General features: G+C 42.7%; 1 protein-coding gene across 1 annotated transcript in view; it reads left to right on the top strand.

Annotated features, from left to right (window-relative positions):
- Positions 1-27,164, top strand: part of SORCS3 (sortilin related VPS10 domain containing receptor 3) — a 313,553-nt gene that overhangs the window by 261,325 nt on the left and 25,064 nt on the right. The window contains exons 15-18 of the mRNA XM_074159130.1: positions 14,805-14,922; positions 16,468-16,601; positions 20,930-21,043; positions 22,510-22,681. Of these exons, the coding sequence (XP_074015231.1) occupies positions 14,805-14,922; positions 16,468-16,601; positions 20,930-21,043; positions 22,510-22,681 (538 nt within the window). The remainder of the gene's footprint in view (positions 1-14,804; positions 14,923-16,467; positions 16,602-20,929; positions 21,044-22,509; positions 22,682-27,164) is intronic.

Genomic DNA, 27,164 nt, shown 5'->3' on the forward strand with positions numbered 1-27,164 from the left:
CCTAAATTATTCTATGATTGTGTTATTTCACACAGCTATAAGGAAATGAATTATTTCCTTATAGGCGTAGCTGAGTGGGCTTTTCTAAGAATGTAGTTTTGTGACATACAGGGAAGTACCATGAGACTGTGTGAGCTCATCTAACTTGGAGCTACTACCTAACCAAGGTGAATCCACTCTCCCTTTCTCTATTCCTGCCTGGGCATCCACTTCTGTGGTTCCTTTCGCAGTTGTTTTGACAATCATCTCATCTGACAACATGGTGAGTTCAGCTCCCTTAGTGTCACGGCACTTCGAGATGTGTAGCAAAGCACATTGCAGTGTTGGGTGCAGGTGTGAGGAGAGCAGCTATAGAAAGCAAAGGGTCCTTTCAGAGAATAACTCAAATGCATAAGTGACGGGTTAGGCGCATTCCTAGGTGGTGCAATGAGTGCCTAAAAAGCACTAGTCTTTTTGAAATCTACACTTTTGCAACTTTCACTGGCAAGTAGTATATCTTTTAGTGATTTCACGTTCTAATGGGTCAGATCTAACATTTCTGTGTCGACCAGCCATAGGCACAGCATGTTATTTGCCTGAGATTGTCCACCAGGGGAAAGGACTCAGGCTTTATTTCCTTTCTAGTTGATTGTGATATATCCAAACAGAGTAGTATTTGCTCGAGAGAGTTTCTAGTCTGTACCATTCAGATCAGAAAAAAAGATGTTTTTGTAGGTCCAGAGAAGGGCTTTATGTTGTTCCAGCTCTGACTCATAATAATTACCCCTGCCACTTCATATCCTGTGCTAAGCATCTCTCCGTACCTACATAAAGAGAAATAACCTTTTTGCTTCACAGCGCCGCAGAGCTTTGCTGTCGTTTTAGTGGACTCATTATACATGTGTGTGTGCAGACGCTCATTTATAGATGGGGGTCATTAAGTTTGTGCTGATAAATTTATATTTATGTAGACACACCCACGTGAGTGTGTATAAATATATATGTGCTTCTATGTATGTATACTTAATGATCCATATATATCTGTGTATGCATCATTGAGCGTTAACATTTCAGTGAGAGGATTTAATATGAGCTGCTCTGCCAACATCGCTGTGACTGCTGCCCTTGGCTATGTGTATGTTAGAAAATGTTCCTGGTTGTAAATGAATAGGTTATGAGCCCTGGCCCTTTCTAACACCACCTCGTTTACATGGCCATGCACCTTTACCAGAGATGAAGTGGGAGCATTTTTTTTCTAGGAGACCCACAAAATTACTGGCAATCCATCACTGGGTGGTAGGAGAATGGGGCAGAATGAATAAGTAATTGAGAAATGTTGGAAAAGGTGAGATGGAGGCCGAGAGAGGTTTGAGATGAGAAAGAGAACATTAAGAGCACAGGCCATACTGAGTCAAACCAGAGGTCCCTCTAGCTCAGTTCCATGCTCCAATAGTGAGGATGAGAAAAATATATATTAAAAAAAATGGTATTATGATTCTCTTACACACTTTTCTCATTTACAGAGATTTTGCAGATAAGGAACTTCCTTGGCCAAATACAGTATTCTTTGTATTTCTAAGACATAAATGATTTTTTTTTTTATTTTATGAGGGTTTATTCCCCTAAATCCCTTTAAAAATTTAACATTCACAATATCGTGTGGCCAGGAGTTTCACGAGTCAGCTCTTACTCTGAAGACCTCACTGACTTGTGGAAGACATCAGCAAAGTATGTGCGGGTATGAAGGCAACATGGACAGACTCTGATTAGCACTCAGCAGAGATTTAGCAGATTGAGTATGAGAGAGGGGCAGCAGCTCCCAGGTCCAAGCTCCCACTGAGTTCAAAATTACATGGGAGCCAAGAGTCATTTTCTTGTCACTTTCTGATAAGGTGATTATCATCTTTCCTCTTTAAGCAAGGCAACATTCACTGCCTTCTGCTCAAGTCTTCTGTCACATTTAAAAGCTGATACAGGAAAGAAAATTACAAGCTGACACAATGTCCTTGAAAGACACTGCCCCTTTGCTTAGGGGTAGGGAGCTGCGGATCTGCCACTTCTGAGTGGTTGTGCTGAGAAAAGTAAGGTGAAAACAGAGAGGTGATAGAAAATAGTGCCTTTGCTGGGATGTGGTCAGAGGAACTGACCTTCTTCCTGCTGGGCCAACCTTCGCCCTCCATAGCTGGCACCCCTGCTAATAACCTCAGGAAATGAGAGAAGAGGTGAGCGGATGGCAGAAACAGCAGGAGATTGTTTTTCTTAGAAGAAATTGAGGTTCTTGTCCAACACAACATAAACAAAAGACACAGACACAGTGTTCCTCGATTCCTGTGGCCTAGCAGAGGCCTTCAAACTCCCCTGCCATCAGTCTGCTCTCCTCACTTCACTCTGCTTGAGAAAAAGTGAAAAATTCTGTCTGGAAAAAAAGACAGATTTACTTTTGCAACTTCTGCTGCTGCTGAGCTCAACAGGGGGTTTGGTGAAGAGGGAATCTGGAGGAAAGATTTCACCAGAGGTCTGTAGAGAGCTAAATCCAACTGGCAGCTTCCAGTGCAGAAAACAGCAGAAGGGATCATGTACAGGGGCTGTTGTGGTAAAGGATTCTGAACTCTATCCTTATTTATCTTCAATTCTTTTTCGGGAACCGGGGCTGACAAGCCAGCCTGTGCATATTCTCAGGCCTACCAAAACTGTGGGGGTTTTGAATGATTGGAGAGCAGGTTCCAAAACCTGGTTTATCCAAGTTGTGTAGGTACCATTAGATGCCTAGAAAGGACTGGTAGGTTTTAATTGTTGTCCCCATTGTGGTTTTATCTCACGTTTCAGTTTTCCTTTCTTTTTATGTTTATTGCAATATCTGTTTGTGGTGTGACTGGCTTTATTATTGGCTATGGATTTTACTGCAAGGCTCGGATGTGTCCTTGTGAGTTCATTGCACTGTCCTCACTCACGGGGCTGTGCAAACTGCAGTGCGTAAACCTACATAAGGACTCTTCAGAATAGGGTCCATGAAATTAAAACATATCTGTGAAGATAATGACTGCACACAGAAAGAAAAGTAAAATTTAGAACTTGATCTGAGAACAAAAATTGCAAATATGATTATGAAGTTAGGAAACCAAAATGATTGAGAGGATATTGGCATTTGCTAGAGTGAGCTGCATTTCTGTATCATCTGATCTAATTTCAAAACCTTCTGGAAATAATGAATAGCGGGGACTTTGCTAGAAAATGATCAATCTGCTAATGCCATCAAGAGACTTTACAATGGACAAGAAAATGTGTGTTATAGGAATTCCCATTTTATCCCAGCAGACGATCAGTTTATACCCTGGAGTAAGACAGTTGATTACCCATATCATTATCTTCGTTTGCAAGACTTAAAAACATTATTAATGATCACAGATTAATCAGTGTCACTTCCTCCTCCCATCTCCCTCCCTGCCAGAGGAGTAGTCTATTCATTAGCCTTTGGATTGCTGCATGAATTCACCTAAACAGCCCACAGAGTCACAATATTGATTGTGCTGCTGATACTTGCAGTATGAGCTGAGGTCTTTCTGTGGCACCTGAATAGACAAATCAGGTGATGAGAACATCTGCGTAGAGTAATCTTTCTCAGACAGCACCGTGTGATTTATTGGGCCTTAGGAAGAGGATGTCTGTGACCTGAGATCAGTTCCCAGCAGTTGCGCCATGTACTCAGAAGATTCCTGGCAGGAGCCATAACAGATGGAGAAAGTGCTGGGCTCTGTGGCCATGTATTGTCTGGCTTTGGCTTTCTGAGGCAAACGTTACTCTCATTGGAGTCAATTGCTATTTATGGACAGTAGATCAAATGTTATGCTAACGAAATCAACATTTTAGTCGTATACCGCAGGTAGGGAAATTGAGGCAGAACAAGGGATGCACCCATGGTCAGTCACTCAGCAGGCTGTCATGGGGAGAGAGCTTGGCATTAAATCAGGTTTCCTGAGTCCCAAACAAGTACCCCACTGTGCAGACTTTTCCCATTCCTTAGGGGAAAGGAGTTGCTGAGTGATGTCTGTAACTCTCAGACAAGGTGGATGGAGAGGTAAGCATGTGCAGGGAGGAGGACTGGAAAAAGGTGTACTGACTGGAGGCTTTTATTCACTGAAGTGAATTAAAAAAGCCCTTACAGAAGGAGTCAGAATAAGCAGCAGACTGAAACGTGATTTCTTTTCATTAAATAAAAGGACAAGGTTTGCCTGATGACAATGCAATCCAGATATTCTCATCTCGAGGCTAGTGTGCTTTGTTTCTTGTGCTTTTAAGTGAGGACAGATGGATTTTAGGTCCTGTGCTGTCCTCCTGCTAGCAGCTGAGCTGGGGTGTACAAAGCACTCAGGCCCGGTGTAGGGTGCTGTGCACACACAGAATCATAGAAATATCTGGGTTGGAAGGGACCTTTCAGATCATCGAGTCCAACCATCAACCTAACACTGACAAAAACCATCACTAAACCAGGTTGCTAAGCAGCACGTCTGCCCATCTTTTAAATACCTCCAGGGATGGCCCACTTCCCTGGGCAGCATGTTCCAATGTTTGATAATCCTCTACACCTTTCAGTGTAGAAATTTTTCCTAATATCCAATCTAAACCTCCCCTGGTGCAACTTGAGGCCGTTTCCTCTTGTCCTAAAAACATACGTTCCTCATGAGTCTTTCACCTTTCCTTTGGAGCAAGGCATGAAATATTCCAGTGCCCTGATCCCACCAGCCTTCAGGGGACTGAGAAACCGTATGGGCTCAGCACCCACTCAGCTCAGCCTGGCCCTGATGCTCCATGGGACAGAGGGTTGTACAGCACACCAGCTTTTCTGGGAGCTGGGAAGGGTCAGCGCTGCGTTGGCCGCAGAGTTCACTCTAACAGGTTCTCCATCATTGGGCTGCAGTGAGTGGTGGAGAGCAGATCTCCAGAGCAGCCATACTATAGTTTGAGGCATCTCATATAGTTCAGGTAATGCTATAAGCCTTTATGCCTAAGGAGAGCTTGTCCTTGTATGATCATTGTACATGGTTTCCTTGTTTCATGATCCCTTTGACCCAAACCTGTGAAAATTCCCCCACAATAACGGGTCAGCCACCCTGTCATGCTGTTGCCCAGTCAGGTACAGGTCTCTTCCCCTCTTCTGAGCCTTCCTCTCTGATACCCTGTGCCAGGCAAAGCTTGTCACAATCCTCCACTGCAAGCTGTCCCTATCACATGTGTTTGGAGCTTACGTGTTCTGAGCAATGGCTTCCACATTTGTGTTGGACATCTCTGTTGGGAAATCTGCTGATTCATAGGATGAGAGATTGAAATGACTGAACATCCAGCTGTTGTCCAGCTTCTGGCAAAGGGGAAGCACCTGCCTCTGTTGGGAACACAGACCCATTAGCGGAGGCAATGCTCAGATTGCTGATAACTGCCAATATCTTTGCTAGAAGAGGGAGACGGCATCTTCGGGTTTCAAAGCTGTCAGAAACTGGTTGTCTTTCATGAGTGCCTGAAGAAGAGAGAGAACGCTTCTGAAAAACAGCATTAAAAATTAACGTGCTTTCCCATCCCCCTTCCCAGGTGTCTCACATTCCCTTTCATGTTGCTGGGATTTCTTTTGAAGCAATTGTCATGTAAAGTGGTTTGGGAACATTGGCAATAAATTTTTTAGAGACCAGATTTCAAAAGGTTTGGTTTGTCATTCAGTAAGTTCTTATTTTGATAGCACTTTCTATTTAAAAAGTAAAAAATAATAATAAAAAAAATTCCTGTCTCCCCCATTGCCTTGCGCAGTGTTTGTGCAGCTAATGCAGAAATCGAGCCCAAACTGCAGGGCTGCTTTGTAATTATACGTTCCGCAGATTACTTACTAATTGCACTTGGCATTACTTGCTAACTAAAAGATCATGCTGTACCATGTCATTTGCAGTGGTTTTCCTCTTCTGCTGGCACTTTAAAGGAAGCGCCCATTGAGCTGATGAATAATCCCAGGACTGTTTCCCAAAGCTGAGGGAAAAGGGTCTGCCATGATTGTACTGCAGGATTTTAATCACAAGATTTTGGTTTTTTCTCTGTATTCGCAGAAACTCTTCCCCTGCCCCATCTCCTCTCTTCCTCCTGACCTGGAATCTGGCAGGGGTGCAGCTTTCCATAACCATTCAATATGGATTGCTAGTCAATGAATCTGGCCAACACCTTGAATTTCTCTTCTGTGAAAAATCTCCATGTCATGACATTCAGTTTGGAAGCTGAAATAAACCACTTCCTTCAGATTTCATCTGCATGAAAAATGCATGAAATTCTCATTTGACCCTTCCCCTTGGGAAACAGAATAGAGACCAAGATTTTCTTGAACAAATTTGTCATCATGCAAGCTGCTTGTCCTCTGTTGGTGTCTTCTTGGGAGTTTCACTACTATTGTTTTTTCTTCCTCTGAATAGCAGCATTAGAACAAGGCCTTGTATCTGAGATGGTCTATGAGAATTACACTGATTTGCACCGGCTGAAAATCTAGATACAAATGGATGGTATATTTCATTTGGAAGAAAAAACATCTCTTCTTTCTAGAAAAGTTGCCATTTTTCCTACTCTCTCTCTGTCCACAGACAGAAGTACGGCAGCCCTGAATCATCACCCAGTGGCCCTCAGGCTACTGTTCCTAGTTAACAGGTCAGCCAAAAGCAACAGAATTAAAAGCTCCAAAGTGGCTCTTAAAGACCATATTTATCGTTTAGGAAAAAAATTAGACAGATTTTTTTTTGTTGGCAACTGCATGCCTTCCCAATGTCATCTTTCATCTTTTATGTTTCCTTTGTTTCCAGTCTCTTGCTCCCTGTATCATCCTACCAGTCATGAGACAGTATAACTCTCCCTCTTCCAGTCTCCCTAATTGCTGATCTGTGTCTCTTTCAATTAGGTTCTGCTGCCTCGTCTCGTTCCCTTTCCATCCAATTTCCATGTAACTACTGACCTCTTTTAACGCCAATTCCATCTAAACCCTAATAAAAAACAATTGGGAGGTTACACAGCCCATTTGGTTTTCTGTAAAGTCATGATTTATGTTTAATTCATGGGGAAATAGCTCATCTCTCACTCCCCATTCATAAAACCTAACCCCGCCAGCACTATTTGCAACTGTTCTGTTGCTGCTTGTGTGCTTTTGGTCCTAACAGCTCAGCCTGCACTTAGGAGCCAGTCTTGCTTTACTTCTAGCTTTACTTACTTTTTACACACAGATGGCTTCAGATCCAGATTTCGTAACAGGCCTTCTTTCTGTGTGAAATTGTCAGCATTTTCTTTAATTGTCTCAAAAGCTATAAATGTCAACAAGTGATGGAAGTACATTTGTGTAGCAAGTCCTTCTGTAAGTTCTGCATTTCGGTCACAACAACCCCAGGCAACGCTACAGGCTTGGGGCAGAGTGGCTGGAAAGCTGCCCGGCAGAAAAGGACCTGGGGGTGTTGGGGGACAGCCGGCTTAACATGAGCCAGCAGTGTGCCCAGGTGGCCAAGAAGGCCAACGGCATCCTGGCCTGTATCAGGAATAGCGTGGCCAGCAGGAGCAGGGCAGTGATGGTGCCTCTGTACTGGGCCCTGGTGAGGCCACACCTCGAGTGCTGTGTTCAGTTCTGGGCCCCTCACTACAGGAAGGACATTGAGCTGCTGGAGCGTGTCCAGAGGAGAGCCACCAAGCTGGTGAGGGGTCTGGAGAACAAGTCAGATGAGGAGAGGCTGAGGGAACTGGGCATGCTTAATTTGGAGAAGAGGAGGCTGAGGGGGGACCTCATTGCCCTCTACAACTACCTGAGAGGAGGTTGCAGAGAGGTGGGTGTTGGCCTCTTCTCCCAAGGGAATAATGACAGGACCAGAGGAAATGGTCTGAAGTTGCAGCAGGGGAGGATTAGATTAGATATTAGGAAGAATGACTTTACTGAGAGGGTGGTCAGGCACTGGAACAGCCTGCCCAGGGAGGTGGTGGAGTCGCCACCCCTGGAGGTGTTTAAGAAATGTGTAGACATGACACTTCAGGGCATGCTCTAGTGGCTGAGATTGTTGGTTTGTGTCTGTTTGTGGGTGGGTGTGGGGTGTGGTTGTGGATGTGTTGTGGGTGTTGTGTTTTTTTTTGGTTTGTGGTTTTGTTTTGTTTTTTTTTTTGTTGGTTGGACTCGATGATCTCAAAGGTCCCTTCCAACCATGAAGATTGATTCTGTGATTCTGTATGTGTACTGAGCCAGGATCTCTAGCACAGGCTCACTGTTTTCCCAGGTAGCATAGGACAAGGGTAGCCTGGATAGTGGGGAGAAAAATCCAAACCAAATCAAGGCAATTATGGAAGTGAGAGAACCTTGTACAGGGACACAGTCAGTTCTCAGCTACAGCTAATATGTTTGCCTGGATCTTGACTCTTTCTGCTAGGCCATCTCCCCACCTCTGGTCTATCTTACCCAGCACTCTGGATCAGAGGAAGTGGCAGCAACTGGTCTGTGTTACCTCCTTATATTCGTGCCATGCTGATGCTGAACTAATCAGTTCTCCTGGAGCATGGAGCATGAGTGTATAAATTACAATAACCAACAGCAAACCCCAACTCAGATCTGGCTGGGCTTCTTAGCTCCATCTCAGTGCTGTTGGTATAAATGCCAGAATAGATCTTGCAGAAAAGCTTTATTCTCCAAGCTTGCCAAGAGCCACAGGAATGGAAACGCTGAACACTAGACATACCCAGACTTTACCTGGCAACCGCTCAGGTCCACATCTACGCAGCATGCCCAAAAGTTAAATGGCTTTAGAGTTCATGAGAGCAGACCAGCCAAATTTGAATAGCTCTGGTGCTTGACTTTTGCACTGCTGGGTCCAAGCTGATGCTGCAGGGACCTAGCCTCGGTGAGTGAGTCAGCCCATCTGGTACCTATCCAAGCAGTCTGTAGAGAGGAACTCTCCGGTCTGTGCTATGCCACTACATTGAGGGTGGCATTGACCAAACTCTGATTATGAAACCACACTGGTGATATTTGTTGGGAAGGGAGGTTTGCCTTGGATGCCTGGTTAGCTCTTAAAATTGCAGCAGTAGCAACATGTGCTTCTTTTTGCTGGACATCAGAGAGAGAACGAGCACCTTCGGTTGTGGTGGATTGACTGCTTAGTGCTCCTGTAGCTGTGATTTCCCACATCTGCCCCCCCAGCCCCCAGTTCTGGTGAGAAAACTTCATCCTCTCCAGGGGACTAGAAAAAAACCAACACACACTTCTTTCCCTGCAGGGAGGTGGTTCTTCCAGGTTGTGCTTCCTAGCACTTTTTGGGTTCGCCCATTAAATGACTACGTGTGGCACTACCTGTTGGAGCCACAGATGTAAAAGAAGAGGGATTTCAGCTCAAATCAGATGGCAATCTTGCTTGACTTTCTCTCTCTCTCTACCTTCCCACAACGAAAGCACAGATTCAGGTCAACTGAAGTATTTACTGATTTGGGTGATTTTGCTATTGGGGATTTTTTGCTTGCTAAGACACTTCCTCTGCAAGCATTCTTCTTCTACAATAAAAAAGGGGGAGTGTAAGGGGGAAGGTGTGGTTGGTTTCACGCTTTCCTAAGTGAAACAGTCTATGATGATACTGCAATTAGCTTTTTTTCAGTATTATTAAAATATATATTTGGCTCTCTTTCTGTCTAGTTTCCTAGACAGAGATGACTTTATCAGCTGCTTACTTCGTTTGTATCTTCAGTCATCTGTCTCACTGGTGGGCACAGCTGAGGATCAGAGATTTTACCAGAGACTTTGACCATTGTCTCCCAATTACATGCAAAGGAGCTATGCTGACTGGTGAAGTTCTCCACCTATATCCAGACCAGACAAGTCAAGTACAGACAGCTTCAATGCATGCTTGCTCCATTTAATGTCCTGCCTGTTTACTTCAGAAATGATAGAAGGGGGCTTGAGTTAGGCATGAGAAGACATTTCCATTTCCATGCTTGGGCAGCTCATCTCAAACTGCCAGAAGGGATAGATCCAGATGGATACAGCTGTGAGCAATACAGGAGCTATTACCTAAGGATCTATTTCTCATACCCTAGGCAGGGACAGGGATTGAAACTACGAACCAGAGGTGGATGAATTATTATCTTGTGCTCCTCAATTCATTCTGTTGACCTGTCAGGAATAAGCAGTATTGAATTACATAAAATGCACAACTATCAACAATGCAAGGAATGATAAGGCAAAAGCAATGTGATTTGACAGGAGAACACTGTATAAATGTAAAAAGCCTTTAAAGTAGTTTCTGTACAAGGTTATCCAGCTAGTATATACTGCATTTTTATGTTATTGTGTATTTAAAAAATTAATTAAAGATATAATTATGGTGGTATTACCAATGACCTTTTCCAAAATGATTCCATCCTGAGTCTGTAAGCATTTCAGAATTGTTTTCCAGATTCCTAATGATTTTTTCTGCAAATTAATAACATCCAGCCCTAGCAATAAAAGCCTTGCCTTGTTTCTCCAAAGGAGGGTTTGGGAAGCATTTTCTGGTTTCCTAGCAATGGTTTCACTGTGAGTTATGCATAGAGCCAGTTGAGAAGATGCTGTCCTATTAGCTAGATTTTATGTGGAGTTTTAACTGCTTACTCTGAGGGACAGAACAAAATCTATTCTTTCTAAAGCCTGTAAATTACCATCCCATGGCTTAGGTTGGAGAACCTTTGTTAAATTGAGCTTAGTCAGAAAACTGACTCTGTCTAAATGCCATCTGGGCTCTTGTATTTATTGCTTCTCAAGGACTTCCAGATCAGACCGCTTAGGTGGAAAAAAATCAAAACATTCTTTTTGTGTTGGCTTCCCAGAGTTGGACCTTGAAAACCCAGCTCTCTTCTTTTCTCTTCTATTCTTGCAAGAGGCAATTAGAAGCGTTCAGTTAGACCATGTTAGACAATGTTGTTGAGGCAAAATTCATAGTACCTTATGTCCCCTTTTCCCCTGTATCATCTTGATAGTTTAGCTGTATTTATTTTAAAAAATCCACCTCCCTAATTTAATGAGCAGACAAAGTAAGTGAGAAACAAAGGCATATGGGAATCAGCTAAGATAATTGAGCTGATATCTTCAAAGCAATGTGAGGACTTGCCAGTTGAGTAAGGAAAAATGAACTCCCACCGAGCTCTTTTCCCCTCTCTTTCCTTGGGACTTGTTTTGTCCAGCCACACTGGATACAGAACTCCAGATGTACATATTGGAGCACTTTTCTCCATTCCTTATGTTTGCTTACTCTCATAGAAGTTTCAAATGCACAACAGAGTCATCTTGAAGTGTACCATAACCTTCATCATGTTGGCTGGTCAGTCAAAAAGTGCTGTAGGTGTCTGGGTTGTGTTTATTATTGGTGAGCAGTGCTCACGGGGTACGGTTGCTTGCTGGTTTCTCTGCAAGCTATTGTCTCTGAAGGCTGAAATGCAATGTTTGATCAGGCTTGAGAAGCTTTTTATTAGCGTGGAGGGGGGGAAAGTTGCTACTTTAGGAACCAGGTGACCCAGAACCATCTCTGCAGCACAGAGGAAAACATCCCTCTCTGTTCACATTCCTCTAATTACATTTAGTGTAGTATTGTTTCCATCTAAATTATAGCAATTATATACAAAGATCTTCTTTGAAATCATTTAATTAAAGAGTAGCTAATGCTCTGTGCTTTTGGAATGCTAATGTATTGCCTTCCACTTAGAAAACTTTGTTTTTTCCATTAATTATCATTATCACAGAAGAATTTCAATGGCAGGGGATTTTTTTAGCTTGTTTTAATAGATTTAAAAAGCAAGTGGTTCTGGCAATTTTTGTAAAACATGGGGAAGCCTTTTGCTCTCTTGCTGGACAGTTAGCCAAGGGTCAGTTTGAAGAACATCATTTTCCTTGAGGTGCATCGGCTGCCAAAGTGTTGGATTTCTCTAGCCCTGTTACCTTCTGGGTTCAGGCAAGTGTTTGTGTTTGATTATGTTCTCCCCTCCTCTTGCTATGTTTTCTGTGTAATAAACACCCAGGTCAAATCCTGAACTGGTTTAAATCTGCTGGACTAAATGATTTCTGCCTGAGCTGCTGCTTTACAGGAACGACATTTCAGTCATGCATCACATCCAGGACAAACAAGTTCATGGGAGAGCTGCCCAGCTGTGCAATAGTTGCCAGACATACATTCTGTAAGAGCATGTGCTGAAAGCAGTCATGGCATAAAAGCTGGTGGGATTTACCCAGTGTCAAAGGAAAGTGGGGAGGGGAGCTGGAGTTAGAACTCCTACTTAAGTATGGTTTTGGAAGCTTTCATCCCCCCTTTGTGCTATTTCCCATTCCTCCCTTCTTCTCCCAACAAGTGCCCTGGCACCCCATATTGCTATGGTTTCCGTGGGTTGATCTTCGTTCAGTTGTGCCTTCTGTGTTGACGAACAGGAATTGCAGTTTCTTCTGTAGCTTTACCTGAATGTGGTGGTGTTTCCTATCGCTAATACCCCACAATTAGGGCTACACTACGAAATGTTCTGAAGCGCCAACAACAATCTACCTAATAAATCCACTCCACCACACCAGTCCTTCCCCACCTACTCATTTCTAACCTGTGTATGCCTTTGTCACAGGTTCTTTTTGTACTGAATCCTCTCTCCTTCTTGTCAGCTTCTTGGAGCTTGCCTCTGTGAGGCAGAACTTGGATACAGAAAGGTGTCCACAGCAAACCCACAACTCCAGGCTCTCAGATCTCCCCCACCCCCTTTCTCTACCTGATATCCATGAGTTGAGACACATCTAAGTGGGAAAACATGACTGCTTCCTGGATGTTCTCTGTTTCATGAGAAACAGCACAATGCAGAGGAATATTGGGGCAGGCTACAGTTTACAGGAGGGAGTAGTTTGGGCAGTGAGGGGAAAGCAAAGCCTACAACCCTGTGTGATTACAGTGTAAATTAAGATGAACTGAAGTAAAGAATGGCAGCGCACTGGGGACGCAGCAGGATCTGGATTGCAGTCAGTGCTTGGAAACTCAATAGATGTTTTCTCTTTTGTTTCTCTTTCATAGGGAAATTTGTAAATCATCTGTCTCTCTTCCTCTTTCTTTTTTAGTCTGGAATAATTAAAACAACAAAAACTTTCATCTCATAAGTGGCATGGGTAAAAATGTAGGTTAGTGCAAGATTTGGTATAAGGAAAAAAACCACATTCTTTCTCTGCCCTCTACATCTCGCAGTAAGGATGATACAATGACATTTCATGAGTGTCAGAAAAGATTTGGGTTTCAGTATATACAGAATTTTTAAAATATAGAACTTGTATTTTAGATGAGGTTTTAGGTTCTTTTATATATTTGAGATGGCCAAGAAGTTGGCATGTTATAATGACAAATCAACTTGATTGTTGTTGGATTTCTGTTGCTTATATGTAGTGAGATGTTCCCCCTGCCAATGAGAAGCTGTAGTTTTGCTCATGGCTTTTCAAGTCTGGTCACCCGTCCTAATCTCCTCCTATTACACACCTCTTTGGAAATCCAGCGGCAGCTGATAGAAAAGCTGCTCCTTACTGAGAAAATCACAGCTGGCCAAGGGGATACTTGATCGAAAACTGAGCACCCTGCAGCACTCATGCTATGTTTCCGGATGGATGGAGTCCTTTGTCTGGGTACCTGGTGTTATTCCTTAAGTAAACCATGGGATTGCTATGATTTTTCTTTCTTTGGTGAAGGTGTGAGCTTCCAACATGTAGACTCCCTCAGTATTTGTGGTGATGGTACTTTGGTGATGTATACCATCTGTGCTCATTGTTGGTTTGGTCCTTCACTTCCAGACACTTAAGCAAGCACGTAGCTTTCCCCGCATGGGAAGGAAGGCCGTACAGTTGGAGTGGCATTTACAGAGACCTGTGTTCAACAATCAGCTCTGCTGCCAACCTTCTGGTCCAAGCTTGTGAAGAAGCCTCTGGTGTTATTCAATTTTATGTGATCTCTTTCATCATCCCATTTGTAACAGATCCGTGCCTCGGTTTTAAATTACAGTCTGAGTCCTTCCACTGCTTTTTGAATGCTGACCCGTCAGCTCCAACTGTTCTTGTGTACTGCCTTACTCGTACAAGCTCTGCGTTGCCCTGGAGTTGCACGGGAAAATGTGTCATTTTCATCCTGAAAATCAACTTATTACTTAGCTAGATGAACTGTGAAGTGTGATCAGTGACTGCTGATAATGAGTGACCTGCTCAAAAGAATTTAGAAAAAACTCTGTTGATAACCTTACATTGGTGATGGTTTATAATTCCACTCCTACTAGCTGCAGTCAGTGTTCACCAGGTGGAAGGGACACTACTGTCTTTGCAGGTCACTTTCCTACAGTCCATATCCCAAATATGTTATTTCAAGTGTTTCTTTTACAATGCATTAAGTAGTAAGTTTGTGCAACACAAAAATTCAGCAGTAGGGAAACTGAGTCAGTGAAGAAAGGCTTGTTTTTGAGACAACCAAACCCATACGTTCATCTGAATACCTCCTTTGACATTAAACATTACTTTCTAGTCTGGTTGGTTGTTTTCTTGAGTGATACCTAGCTGTAGACTTGGGACCTATTGTGCTAAGTACTAGGGGCTTGGAAGACCTTCCAACACAGGCTGTACAAGGGATCAGGAAAAGGCTAAACAATCCTAGGATGTTACAGGAACAGGAAAATGTTATTCTTGACTGAGTAACATTTTCTGGCATCAAGCTCCAAGACTGTGTATTGGTTTCTGCAGCTGAGATTCATGAGAAATTTTTTGCTTAATGGAAGCATATCTCTGGCTGACTCTGGGTCTTTCTTTTCATCTCTCCCATTCTCAGAGTTTTTGGGCACTTCAGTCTCCGTTCTGAATGGCAGCTGGTCAAGGTGGACTACAAGTCTATCTTCAGTCGAAGGTGTAACAAAGATGACTACCAAACCTGGCATCTGCACAATCAGGTATTCCCACTGTGGAGGGAAGGAACGATGGGGGTTCCTTTTCCTATACTCTGTGTTGCCAGGTAGGACTGTGCTTTTTATTTTCAGCAGAGCATATGGATTTTTTTGCATCCATCAAGCCACAGTTCTAACCTGTTGATGCTTTACTTCCCCTGAAGCATATGCATGAATAAACACAGGGCCCGTCTTCTCCAGGCAAGTTAGGGAGATTGTTAACTTCTCTTTGTATGAAAATATTCCATTGCACCAGCTGGATCTTTTTGCCCTCAGTGCTCAGGGCAATGTAAAACCTCACCTTGTGATTGAATTGTAGGAGTCATTGAACTCTTTGTAGCTCTGTCAGTGACTCATGAAAATGATTTTCTTTCACTTTTCCTGTTTTCCCTACTCAAAAATGAAAATAAAAACATTTATTCATCCTGCAGGTCCTGCAGGTGTCTGTAAAACTCTGGGGAGCCCTTGAATAAAAGACACCAGAGAAGACCAAATTATTTCATTCTATTCGAGGATACATGCTTTACTTTTCATACACTCTGGCTTATTTTCATGCTGGATATATTTAGGACCTGAAGCCACCAGAACTGAGAGAGCTCAGTACCCTCTGAAGATCACTTATTGGTTAGTGGCCACCAGTATGATGTCCCACTCCCTGCAGGGCAACATAACTAGAGCCAGAACTATTGGCACTGTGATATTCCTGAATGAAATCCATGAATTAGGAATGAGCATTAATTTGGCAAGGATGTATTGGATAACTGAAGTCATAGAATTGAATAGATTAAAATAATTTAAATGAAAGAAAAGAGAAGATATGTGTGTCCAGGCAGCCATCTTGGGAATCACTGTTAGTGGGAAAGAGAAGTGTTTCAATTAGGTGTTGTCTTTTTTCTTACTTCTATGCAGACGAATTATTTCTGCATCAGAGAAACTTCTGTTTGTAGCAATTCACCTAAATGTCAAATGTTTCTTTTAGATTAGCTACTCCCAGTAGTGATCTTGGAAACTTTTGTGTTCAAAAAACTCAGTATAACACACCATCAAAATTACTTGAGGTCTGTAACAAAGCCAGGTCTATGAAGAAAAGAGGAGGAGAGTCAGGACTCCTGGGTTCCACACTTAGATTTTGTCCTTGCCCTGGGTTTCAGGCTTGGGTACTTCTTCCTGTAGTAGATTTCATCTGACATATGGAAGAAACCCTGGAGTACATTCACATTGTCTTTTCAGGATATTCATAGGACTAGATACATTGGTGGATGCCTTCTGAAATATGGCGTAACTGGGTTCCTGCAATGGCTTGGGCACCCATGCATTTTGGGCACTTTGTCGCGAGCATCCCAGTTTGATGCTGAACACACTGAACTCCTGGGTCATCCCAAGGTGGCTTTTGAGTTTGCAAAGCCACAAAAGGGAGCTAGACTCTTTGCTCCCGACTCTCCCAGTGCTTTCATTGCCTTTTGTGTCTTTTGACAAAATGCTTCATTTAGGGTCCAGCTGCCACTACAACTCTCTGTTTTTCTTTCTCCTCTTGTTCCTTGGCTGCTGAAGGGGGAGCCTTGTGTCATGGGAGAGAGGAAGATCTATAAGAAACGTAAGCCTGGAGCACAGTGTTCCCTAGGTCGGGACTATTCCCAAAGTGTGGTGTCTGAACCATGTGTCTGCGGTCAAGGGGACTTTGAGTGGTGAGTATGTGACTCTGGGGACTTTTGCAGACTGTTCTTGTAGCATTGGCAGTGGCCGAGCTACTGCCCAGACAGAAAACCTTCCAGAGAAACTGGGTCTCGTGCAGCTTTGTGGCTGTGATTGTACCCATATATCATAGATGTGATCCCCATACCTGTTGCGTGAGGGAGGTGTCCCCTTCAATCTGCGGGAGAGGTTTGTTAATCTCCATGAGAAATCCAAGCCTGGAGTTCAAAAGCAGAAAATTGCAAGTACCCATTGATGTTTTGGGTTTTGGTTGGTGGTTTTTTTTTTTTTGGTTTTTTGTTTTTTATTTTGTGTGGTGGTTTTTTTTGTTTTTTGGTTTTTGTGGGTTTTTTTGTTTTTTTTGGGTTTTTTTTTGTCCATTATTCTAGAAGAGTGACAGCCAGGACTCTTCTCTGGTCCATAGCATGGCCCTTACAGGAGAAAGAGGGAATTTCTCTGTCCTCACTTTCAAGGTCATTGAATACCTAGGGAGCAACCTAGCAAAAGATGCATGTTTTTATCATTATTCCTTTGAATTCCTGGGAACCATTGTTGCTCTTTAGCAATGTTTTATTGAGACGTTTCTGAAAGGGCTTCTGTGACATGACTGTACAGCCCACCCTTGTCAGATGTAGCTACTTGTTTTGCATAAATATTGGTGTTTCTAACTTAATGGGGCCATAATTTCCAAACTGCTTTAAGGTCACTTTGAAAGCAGCTTAAAAATAACACAGGGAAAAAATGAACCACTGTTTGTTGTTGCTTACCAATCAGGGATAGGAGATGGGAGAATGCATAACAGTCAGGATCTCTGCACAAAGAACTCTTACAGAGAACCTGTGATAAGTGATATTTCAAAGATTGAAGACTGTCAATATCTGTGATCAGAATGTTGTTTGAGTGGAGTTCAAAATACCCTGAAAGCAGGGCAGCAGAGAAAAGATTCTCATTTTTATAGCAGGTTATCATGATCAGTGTCTGATTCGGTATTGGTGTGATCCCTGAAAACTTCACTTACCTTTGAATCCTTCCTGAAGAGGTGGAAGCATCAGATCTGCACACTTGTTTGGACATAGGCCAGCTGAGACTCACAGTTCTTTTTAGAACATGGACACTGAAATGCTGCAAAAATGAATAAGAAATATAGACCAAAGTGTTTTCTTGAATAGCAAAGTAGTTTGGCTCTAAGAGAGGTTCAGGGATATAGAGCAGAGATTTTCATCTTATCTGGATGGATGTTTAATTTGTTCCTAATGCCAAAATTACATCTGAGACTCCTTAGCTTGACTCAGGAGATCTTTCCCCTTTGTTCTCATCATGGGAACTTGCAGGATGAACAAACTATCTTGCCTTGCAGTATCTGCCCTTGGCATTGGTATATGCCTCTGAGCTGAACCGAGCACCAGTCTCCAGAGATGCTTTTGAATTTGCTCTTTTTTCTTTTCTTTTCCTTTTTTTTTTTTTTTTTTTTTGTAGCTTTGTGCCTCACCGGCTTTCTATTTTCACAGCGAAGCTTGTCTTTTCTAAGCTGTGAGTGGAAAATTGTGGTAGGTAAATTGGCCTTAAGTGCTGTTCTGCCTTGAAAAGGGTCTGCGTGAGAATGCGCCTTTTCAATCAGTTGATGTGTTCCTTGCATGTGTTCAATATCATTTTCGCTTAACTTTCTCACTAACATGAGAGAATATTGCTGTTAACCTTGTCAGTCCTGCAGAGGAAATGCAGTTAGAGGACAGCAAGCTGGCTTTTGTTTCAGACTCTGGGCTGCCAACAGAATTGTTATCTGGCTTCCAATTGCAAAATTATTATAGCTGGTGATGGAGAATCAGAAGAACCAACTTCAATTTAAGGGTGAGTTTTGATGCTAGTCTGAAGGGCTGACTGGAAGAATGGATGGGGCAATCAGTTTGAAGGAAACACTATCAGTGCTGGAAATGGGGCGCCAAGCTTGGTTATCTTAAAAGTGGTTTCCAAAGAGGAAGGGTGGACTCATCTGCTCTGACTTGTGAGTTCTAAATGATGAGACAATTATTTAGTCAGTTGCAAGATATAGGTTATTCTAGAATATGATTCATCTGCCTTCTTTTGGATGTCAATATGAGAAGGGGAGGTGCTGAGAAGTGCTTTTTGTCTTGCTGACTGGAAGAAGGCTCTAGGCAGAGAGCTCATGGAGATATGTCCCCACTGTAGGTATCTACAGTTGGAAGGACAGCTCCTACTCTTTCACTTGGTGCTTTTGAAAAGGAAAGATGTCCACTCAGCCTTTTCTGGCTGGGTTCACAATTGCCAGCTGTTCTTGGAAGCACTGGTTGTCCTGTCTCTTGTGTGTGAACTGAGCAGGTTCTGCAGAGAGTCAGGGAAAGGAGGAGAGTCAACATCTGTGGGGCTGTGAGAACACACTGACCAGCAGGTCCCAACAGACAGGCCCTCTTCTTCCCCAGTAAGTAGGTTTGGAGGCTGGTTCTGGTCAGAGAGTGGAATGACGCCTGCCTTCAGGAACTGTGTGGACAGGACTTGTGCTGCAGGAGCTCTACAGCACAAGCTGTGAGGGCTGTGCTGGCTCCCATTTCGTCACAGCACCCTTGTCCCTGTCTGCCTCATGTTGCAGTGCTATCTGTTTCCTGCTGTTAGATATAAGGCTGATCTGAATTTCAGGGGCATAAATCATGATCCACGGCCCCAGTTCAACAAATCCTCATGAGTTGAGTTCAGAGGTGACTCCTTCCAACCCTTGCAGTCATTTCCAAAAGCAAACCCTGGCCTTTTTCTGACAGAGAGAATGGCAGAAGGAACTCAGAAGTGTTATTAAAATGCTCACTGATCTTTCTTTTCCCTCCTCCTGCTTCTTTATTTACTCTGTCAAGATAGCTTTCCTGAGAAAGACAGCACAGCAGCTGGACTTGATTATTTCCTTAACTTATGCAAACCCTGGGGCTTATGAGAAGGAAGGTGGGCAGCATGCGAGGTTTTAATATACATTTACCAGAAGTTAATGAACAAGCACAGAACCTTGAGGGCATACAGCAATGTTGTCTTTAATTTTATTAAATATTTATGCAGCTCTTTTCTTCTTTGGGGCAAAGTACAGCTCCTCCTGAATATTTTTAATTACCAAGTCACTGCCAGGCATTTTTGACTGTGCAGGTCGGACCCACTGAGAATGATTAAATTGAATGTTGAGAGAAAGAGCATTAGGCAATCTCCGAACCTTTTAAAGTGGCTTGCAGAATTTTTGCCCTCCAAAAAAGGAACAGTAGCAGCCTGGGTCGCTGGGGACATAGCACAATTTTGTCTCACCAAAGCTCTTCCTACAGACTTTCTGTTGGCAATTCAGACTCTGAATAGGGGAAGGATAAAACTCAGTGTCCTAAAGGGCACAGAGAGCTTTCAAGGCAGTGACTTCTGTAGTGTCTGTTTCCACTGAGATTTCATTTGTTGGCATTTGCTAACCTACTTCAGGCAAAAATCCAGAATTTCTTTTTATTTGCCCCTTGAATCCAGCCTGCCAATAAAGGCTATGCATAGAAACATGATCCAGAGCCTATTAAAACTTGTGGAAAGCTTTGGATTAATCCTATTGCTTCATCATTGTATTGGCATGGAAAGGCGGCTGTAAAAAGAAGTCTTGGATGTGGTTGTGTGCGCATCCAGTCTTTGGTGGTCCAAGGAAGCATCAATATCCTGGATTACCTTCCATGTGTGACACAAGATCATGTAATCCTTAGACTACCAAGTTGTCTGTGTTGTTTTAGTTTAGGGTTGGAAAAACATCAGCTATGGTTTTGTTTCCAGCTAGTCATAGCTCAGTCACAGAGCAGAGAGGCCATTAAAATACGTAAATATACATACCTTGGCTAGTTGTTCAGGGAGTACTCCTGGTGTTTAAGTATTCTTAACTGCTTCATTGGGAAAAAGTAGCATTAGATCTTGGAATTTTTCTGGTTTGTTCTGAAAGCAAAGACTGCAAAAAGCAAGCAAACCAAAAGAACCCAACAAGTGAAATTATTAGAGATTGATAGCAAACAATACAGTTTTTTTTCTGAATTTCTGCCCATGTTTTGTTACCAAATGAAACTTGGCAAGTGTCCCAGCGCTCTGCAAGGTTGGTAGTTCTGGTGTTTTCAGGTATCACATACCTTCAGTGAACTACATTCCTGCCTCTCAAAGTAATCAAGCACATTGTCTCTGGATGAGCCTAATCCATGATCCATCCAGCAGAGAGCCACCAACACACATGTGCTTTGGGGAACAAATCCATCAGCTAAAGCTCTGAGCTAGATCTAGTGAGCGGGTACAGAGATACACTCATGAATTGTCTCCATAGTGACTATGGGTATGAGAGGCACAGCAACAACCAGTGTGTCCCAGCCTTCTGGTTCAGCCCGTCCTCCCTGTCCAAGGATTGCAGCATTGGTCAGAGCTACTTGAACAGCACTGGGTAAGTGAACCTTGCAATATCTCTGGTTTTGGTGACCTTGCAGTAGACAAGAGAACCTGAATCGTTCTTTTTTCTCTGCATCCCGCCTGGCTCTTTTCCAGTCTTATTCGTGAGGTAATGTTTGCAGCAGCATCTGTATGGAACATTGCCTCATTCCTCAGAGGCAGGGAGAAGCACATTAACATAAGTGACATGTAGATATTGTGTTGCTATCAAGTGATGTATGATCCCTGGAGCCTAGACTTGGAGCTCCCCTTTGCTGCAAAATTAAAACGCGAATCAAGAAGGTCTATCTGAGAGACAGCTGAACATTTAAAAGGACAGGTTCAAGGTATTTCACATTGTTTTTCATTGAACCTCTTCCTATCTTACAGCTGCAATTTTGTTGCCTTTTTTTTTTTTTTCCCCCTCTGCCATTTTCACTTTGTATGTACAATGCCTTGAGATTTCAGACAAGCTACATGTGCTGGTTTCTCTTGGTTTTACCCAGAACAGATGGCAAGTGTTGGTTTATTATAGTAGTATCACTTTGCAAATGCTATTCTGTCATGCAGGGGGGATACTCTGAAACTCTGGTTGCACTGCCGCGTGCAAAACTGCGATGTTCCTTCTTAGGCAGTGCAGGGCCTGAAGACTTTGCAGGGCTGCTTCTGAGTCACGGGTCCTGCGTGCTCAGTTCTTATTGCAGGGTTGTTCGTGGCTGGTTGATGCGAGTGGCTGGACAAAGCCTAACTGCTGGGAGTCTGGAGTCACTTAGCTTCAGAGAACCCTTTCAGCTGAAAGGTTGCTATAAATATGGCATGTAATTACAGGAGCCCTGGCCAGTATGACTGTTTATAGCCCTCTTGACAGAGAGCAGTAAGAAAATAGTTGGGGTCTGTGTCTTCTTAATCAATCCTGTATTTTTACTGTGAAATTACTAGAAAGGGTTAATCCCCCTCAACAGCACTGGAAATAACCAAGTGTCATACTAGTTAGCTAACCTCTTCCAGGAAGAGCTAAGAGAAAAACCCGTTCATTGAATCATTTTAAAATGGGATTGGACAAAGCTTGTGGCAAATCGTTTCCATGCACCTTCTAGCAGAGGAGAGACAGACGAAATGTAATAAAAAGCATAATTAAAAAGCCGGGATGCAGGGTACAATCCTGCAGGCATGGGGAGTTGGGAGAGTTCTCTACCTTTTAGCAGCGCAGAAATAATTCACCTCCACAATGTGTGTCTGTTCTCACTGATGCTGCTGAGAATCTCTGGAGAAGGTTGCATTGTGGTTTGTTTGGGTTTCTCCAATTTAATAAAACTTTAGATTTCTTTGATTTTTCCTTTCAGCGAGGGAATCATGCAAGCAGTTAAGTTAGCCTTTGAAAAAAATCACATGCATTAATATGGAGAAACAAAACAAAAACAAAGCAAAGAAACTTTTCTGCCCACCGTCTGAGCCCAATCTCCTTTTATTACTGTTCCCCAGGTACCGAAGGATTGTGTCTAACAACTGCACAGATGGATTGAGGGAGAGGTACATGGCCAAGATGGAGAAATGCCCTGGAAAAGCACCTCGGGGACTGCACATCCTCACTACTGATGGGAAGTTGGTCACGGAGCAGGGACACAATGCCACCTTCATCATCCTTATGGAAGAGGTTTGTTCGTGGGCTCAGCAAACCTTTCACTGTGTGGCAGGACTGGCTCTCTTTTCCTTCATCTGTCAGGCTGCTGAGAGGAAAATAGCGATCAGGTGGGGTCATGAAATGATGAACACTCCTGAGATTTGGGAGAATTCATGAAAGAGGGCTATACGTGAAACATACAAACCAATCATATTGGGTCAAGCCGAAGGAGTATTTGGCTGGTTACCTTGTCTACCAGTGATGATGAAGCCGGTGCTAAAGAAAGGTGTATCTGGTCAAAAATATATTTCCCCGCTAGCTTCTTGCTGCCTCCAGTGAGCTGCAGTTTATGGAGTTTGTGAGGCAGAAGTGGTGTCTCTATGCTTAATAATTCTGTTTCTGGGATGAAAAGCTTTAGCTGAAGCTTTTCTGGGAAAGGTTAAGAAGAGTGGGGAACATTTTCAGACTCATGGGGAGCAGTAAGGGACGTTATTTTTTTTTCAGTAGGAGTTGAACCTCTTCAAACCACCTCTGAGTTCCCCAGCCCATATCTGTTTTATTTATAATGTGGTGCGATTCCCTGCGTAGCAAATGGTAGCGTGTTACCAGGCTGTGCTGGTGCCTGAAGCATCAAAATATTGAGGCACTTCTGGTGATCTCTCTGAGTCAGGTACCCCTCTGTTTGGCAAACATTTATGGTGCAACCTGTGTCACCAAGGCTTGTGGCTCAGTGGGGGGTTGGATAGCCAAGGGAAGGCACTTGCTATGTATTCAGGCTGACAGGAGGGGGTTTCAAATGATCTTATGCCTCTTCTGGTCTGTGATTTGATTTGGTCTTTAGAGATATTTGTACTGCACCACAAAAAACTCCGCTGTGTTTGCAGCTGCTGCATTCCCCTGCTGGCTTTTGACTGCCCCTGGAGGGTGTCATTGGAGGTCCAACGGTGATTTTCCCACATTGGCTTTTGTTACATCTGTTTTCTGGTTAAACAGAAGGGTCAACTCACAACCTCACTTCTAACATCTCTGAGTGTCTCAGGAGGGGCAGCAAGGGAATGAGGTGGTGTTGGAGAACCACAAGTACATTTTGTCATTTACTCTGTCCTGTGTACTTCATTTGGGACAGCACCAGGAGACAGCTGGGAACCGTACATGTCATGGTCACAAACATAAGAATAATGACACCAGAACAGACTAGATGCCTGTCTCCTAGGTATCCTACCTCTAACAACAAGCAACATTAGATCTTTAGGGAAAGCATATTAGAAACAGTGCAAGTCTAGTGTCCCTTTCCCTCCCAGTCCCCACAGTAGCCTTCATTGGCAACTAAAGACCTTCAAGAATACAAGAAGTTGTTGTAAGTCTGAGCATACTGCCATGGAGAAGTTTTTTTCAAGTGATACCTTGTTAGTATTTTTTAAACACACACACTTCTATAAATTTAAATTCTTACACAGTACCTAAGTTTCATTGGGACCACACTAATCTGACAGGGCCTTTTTACATACTTCCTCAGAGGTTCACGCATGCTCTGCTTTTATACAAAGGGGATTTCTTGTCTACCTGGGTGATTCTTTTATATTCTGCAGACTTGACATGGTAAGACGATTTGTATAGACACTGTGAGTGGGAGTTCAGAAAAGAACAGACATAATCTAAAAATTAGGAATCTAGTAGTAATTTATTAAGGAACTCAAGCGGAACTGCTGCATACAAAGAATGATAAACAGATGGGGAATAAGGCAGCAGTCAAGGTAGCTGAAGAGTGGAGTCTTTACAAGGCTTTAGAGATTGAAGAGGCAGCTGAATAAATATGTGAGGGCATACACTCTATGTCCTTTGTTGAAAAATAAGGATAGTTAGAAAAACATTTCATTGAAACAATTTTTTTTCTAAGGGAAGAGTATTTTCAAGAACATGTCTTTGTGGGTGAACAGCTTATTCCACAGAGAGTTGTGTGTTGCGTTTGTTTCTTAAAAGAATAGATGTTTTAAGAGGGAAAAAAATAAAGAATACTGAGATTTTAGGCAAAAACATTCCAGTCTTTCAATGTGAACCTGAGACAAACAAATTGTCATCAAAGTATTCCTTATTAGTTTGAAGAAATAATTTCTCTAGAAGTCCTAATTATTATAGACCTTGCTGTCATGCAGATTCATTCCTGCCTTCCTCCACCTTCTTTGGTCAGTCTGTTTTCTGGTGGGTTTTTTTGCACCTGTGCCTAGACTCACTTTTTGAGCCAAATAGCAGTCTGACAAGCCCTGCTGCAGATACATCAGTGTGGTCTCCATTCAGCCTTCCTACTGTTTCCGACTAACCCTGATTAGCAACTTTGTGATTAGCCATCAGTTCCTTTCTACCTTCTAGTACACACTCTCAATGTATTGATATGACTGACCTTTATGCTCTCCAATGGTAATGATGATTTTGTCATGGTTAATTGAAAACAAAATTTCTCAGAATTTATGGATTTAACTTCAATACTGTTGTTCACAGCGGTAATTCAGAATATGTCCGTGGTGATGAAGATGGACTAAGAAATGCAGAATGACTGATGATTTTGCTGTGTTTATAGAAATAAGGGTCTGGATTGTGATTTGGACTGCATATACATGCAAGGGAAGATGAGGAGATAAGAACCTTTTTAAAACTTTTTTTTTAATCCAAGTTTGACTTTGACCAGAAAGAAATAATAGACTGTCAAATCGCTGTTGTATGGAGTTGTGTTCTTGACCAGATGTACAAACCTGTTTTTGTATCTGGTCTTTCCCGTGCATCCTCAGCTCCCCTCCGAAGGGTACATAAGCTCTCCTCAGGCCTCAATGTTGTTTATGTGGCAGCTCCAAGTACTGAACTCTTCTGTTCCCTTGACTTCTGTTTATGCCATCTCTCAGCTTCTCTCAGTAATTGCAAGGTGATGGCAAGGCTTTGTAACAGGGTTGTAATTGCAAGAGAGCTGAGAAGGCAAGCGGTGATTATTCAAAGAACAAGCCTGAGCAAGTATTGGCGCTCTGCACATCTGTTAGAAGATTGCTAAACTGTTAGAAAGAAATAGCCACATCCATGTCATATTTTTATGCAAACAATTTGAGAGCTTCATTAGAAGAACCACAATACATCATGTACATACACCTCCCCTGCCCCCCGGCCCCAAGCAGACGTTGGATGAAATGTTGCCTTCCTGAAGTCAGTGGGAGTTTGGCTTTTAACATCAGAAGGCCAAAATTTTAACCACTGTTCTGTCTCTACAGTTTTTGTCACTTTGCTAATGTGGCTTCCAGGCAGGAAAAGTTTCCCAGGCTAGTCATGATGGGGAAATGACTTTGAAGGGCCGTTCCATGGCAATACTCCTTTCCACTTGTTCCACTACCCTTTGTCTGCTCACTGATTTCAGTGCGCAGAGCTCCAATCTTTGTGACAGCCCTAAGCTCATTCCCTTCTGGTAGTTTACAGGGCTTAAAGCAATAAAATGTGCCTTTTGAATATATATGGAAAGCAATGATTTTTTTTTTTCCATTTGAAATGCCTCCATTTCTATTTTAATTTATATTCATAAACTCCAGGATTTCTGACATCATGTGTGGGGCTAGCACACTTGTTTTAGTATTTTATATACTGGATACAGGGGTATGAAAAGGAGGAAGAAAGCATGATTAGTGTGATGGGCAGGCTTTGCGTTGAAGACCCAACTCTCATGATTTGGTGGAAAGATCATCTGCTACTGAGTAGTCATGAAAAGTCTGATCCTGCTTCTCCACTTCAAACCTTCTCATTTCAGATAGAATCATACTGGAGAAGCAAGGAGGAAATAGAATTGTAAGGCATGAGAGAGGAGCTGCTGTGAAGGCTGCAAGAGATTTCAGCCTGAGGTCACCAGTGATGAATCCAGCCCAGATCAAATTTTTATCCTCTATTCAGTGTCTTCCATATGAGATGAACTTGCGGTCTTAGTACTTTCCCTTGAGAAGTGGGTTTGAAAGGTTTAACTAGCTGTGGGAGCCTTTCTATCAAATAACTGAATATCCCAAGAGTGTAATTTTGCCCCTGCTAGAGAATTTTTTAGACTGACTTAAAAAACTCTCTGTCAAAAGGATGTTATTGGCTACTCAATATTGTAGATAGGTTTTAGTATCACTACCACGCTAGTCCTCTGTGTTTTCTTTTTGTTTTATGCCATATTTTTAATGTCCTAGTAGGACACAGGTGAAAATTGTGCCCTGATCAAGTCAATAGACAAGACTCCCCTGGCTCCTGTGGAAAGGGAATGATGGAGCAAGGAAGGAGAGAGAGATCTAACATATATAACCAAATATCCATGTTTCAGGAACTACATGTAATAACCTTGATTATATGGGTGTGTACCTGAAGGCTCCAAGTATACACTCAAGGCAAATTCATATCTGAAAAATACCTTTCCTACACACTGATTTGTTGATGCAGACATACCCTATGAGGAAGGTGAAGTCTGTGGGGCATGCTGTGATCCTGATTATCTACACAGGGAACCTGCTTCAGT

This window comes from Numenius arquata, chromosome 15 (genome assembly GCF_964106895.1).
Source record: "Numenius arquata chromosome 15, bNumArq3.hap1.1, whole genome shotgun sequence".
NCBI lineage: Eukaryota > Metazoa > Chordata > Aves > Charadriiformes > Scolopacidae > Numenius > Numenius arquata.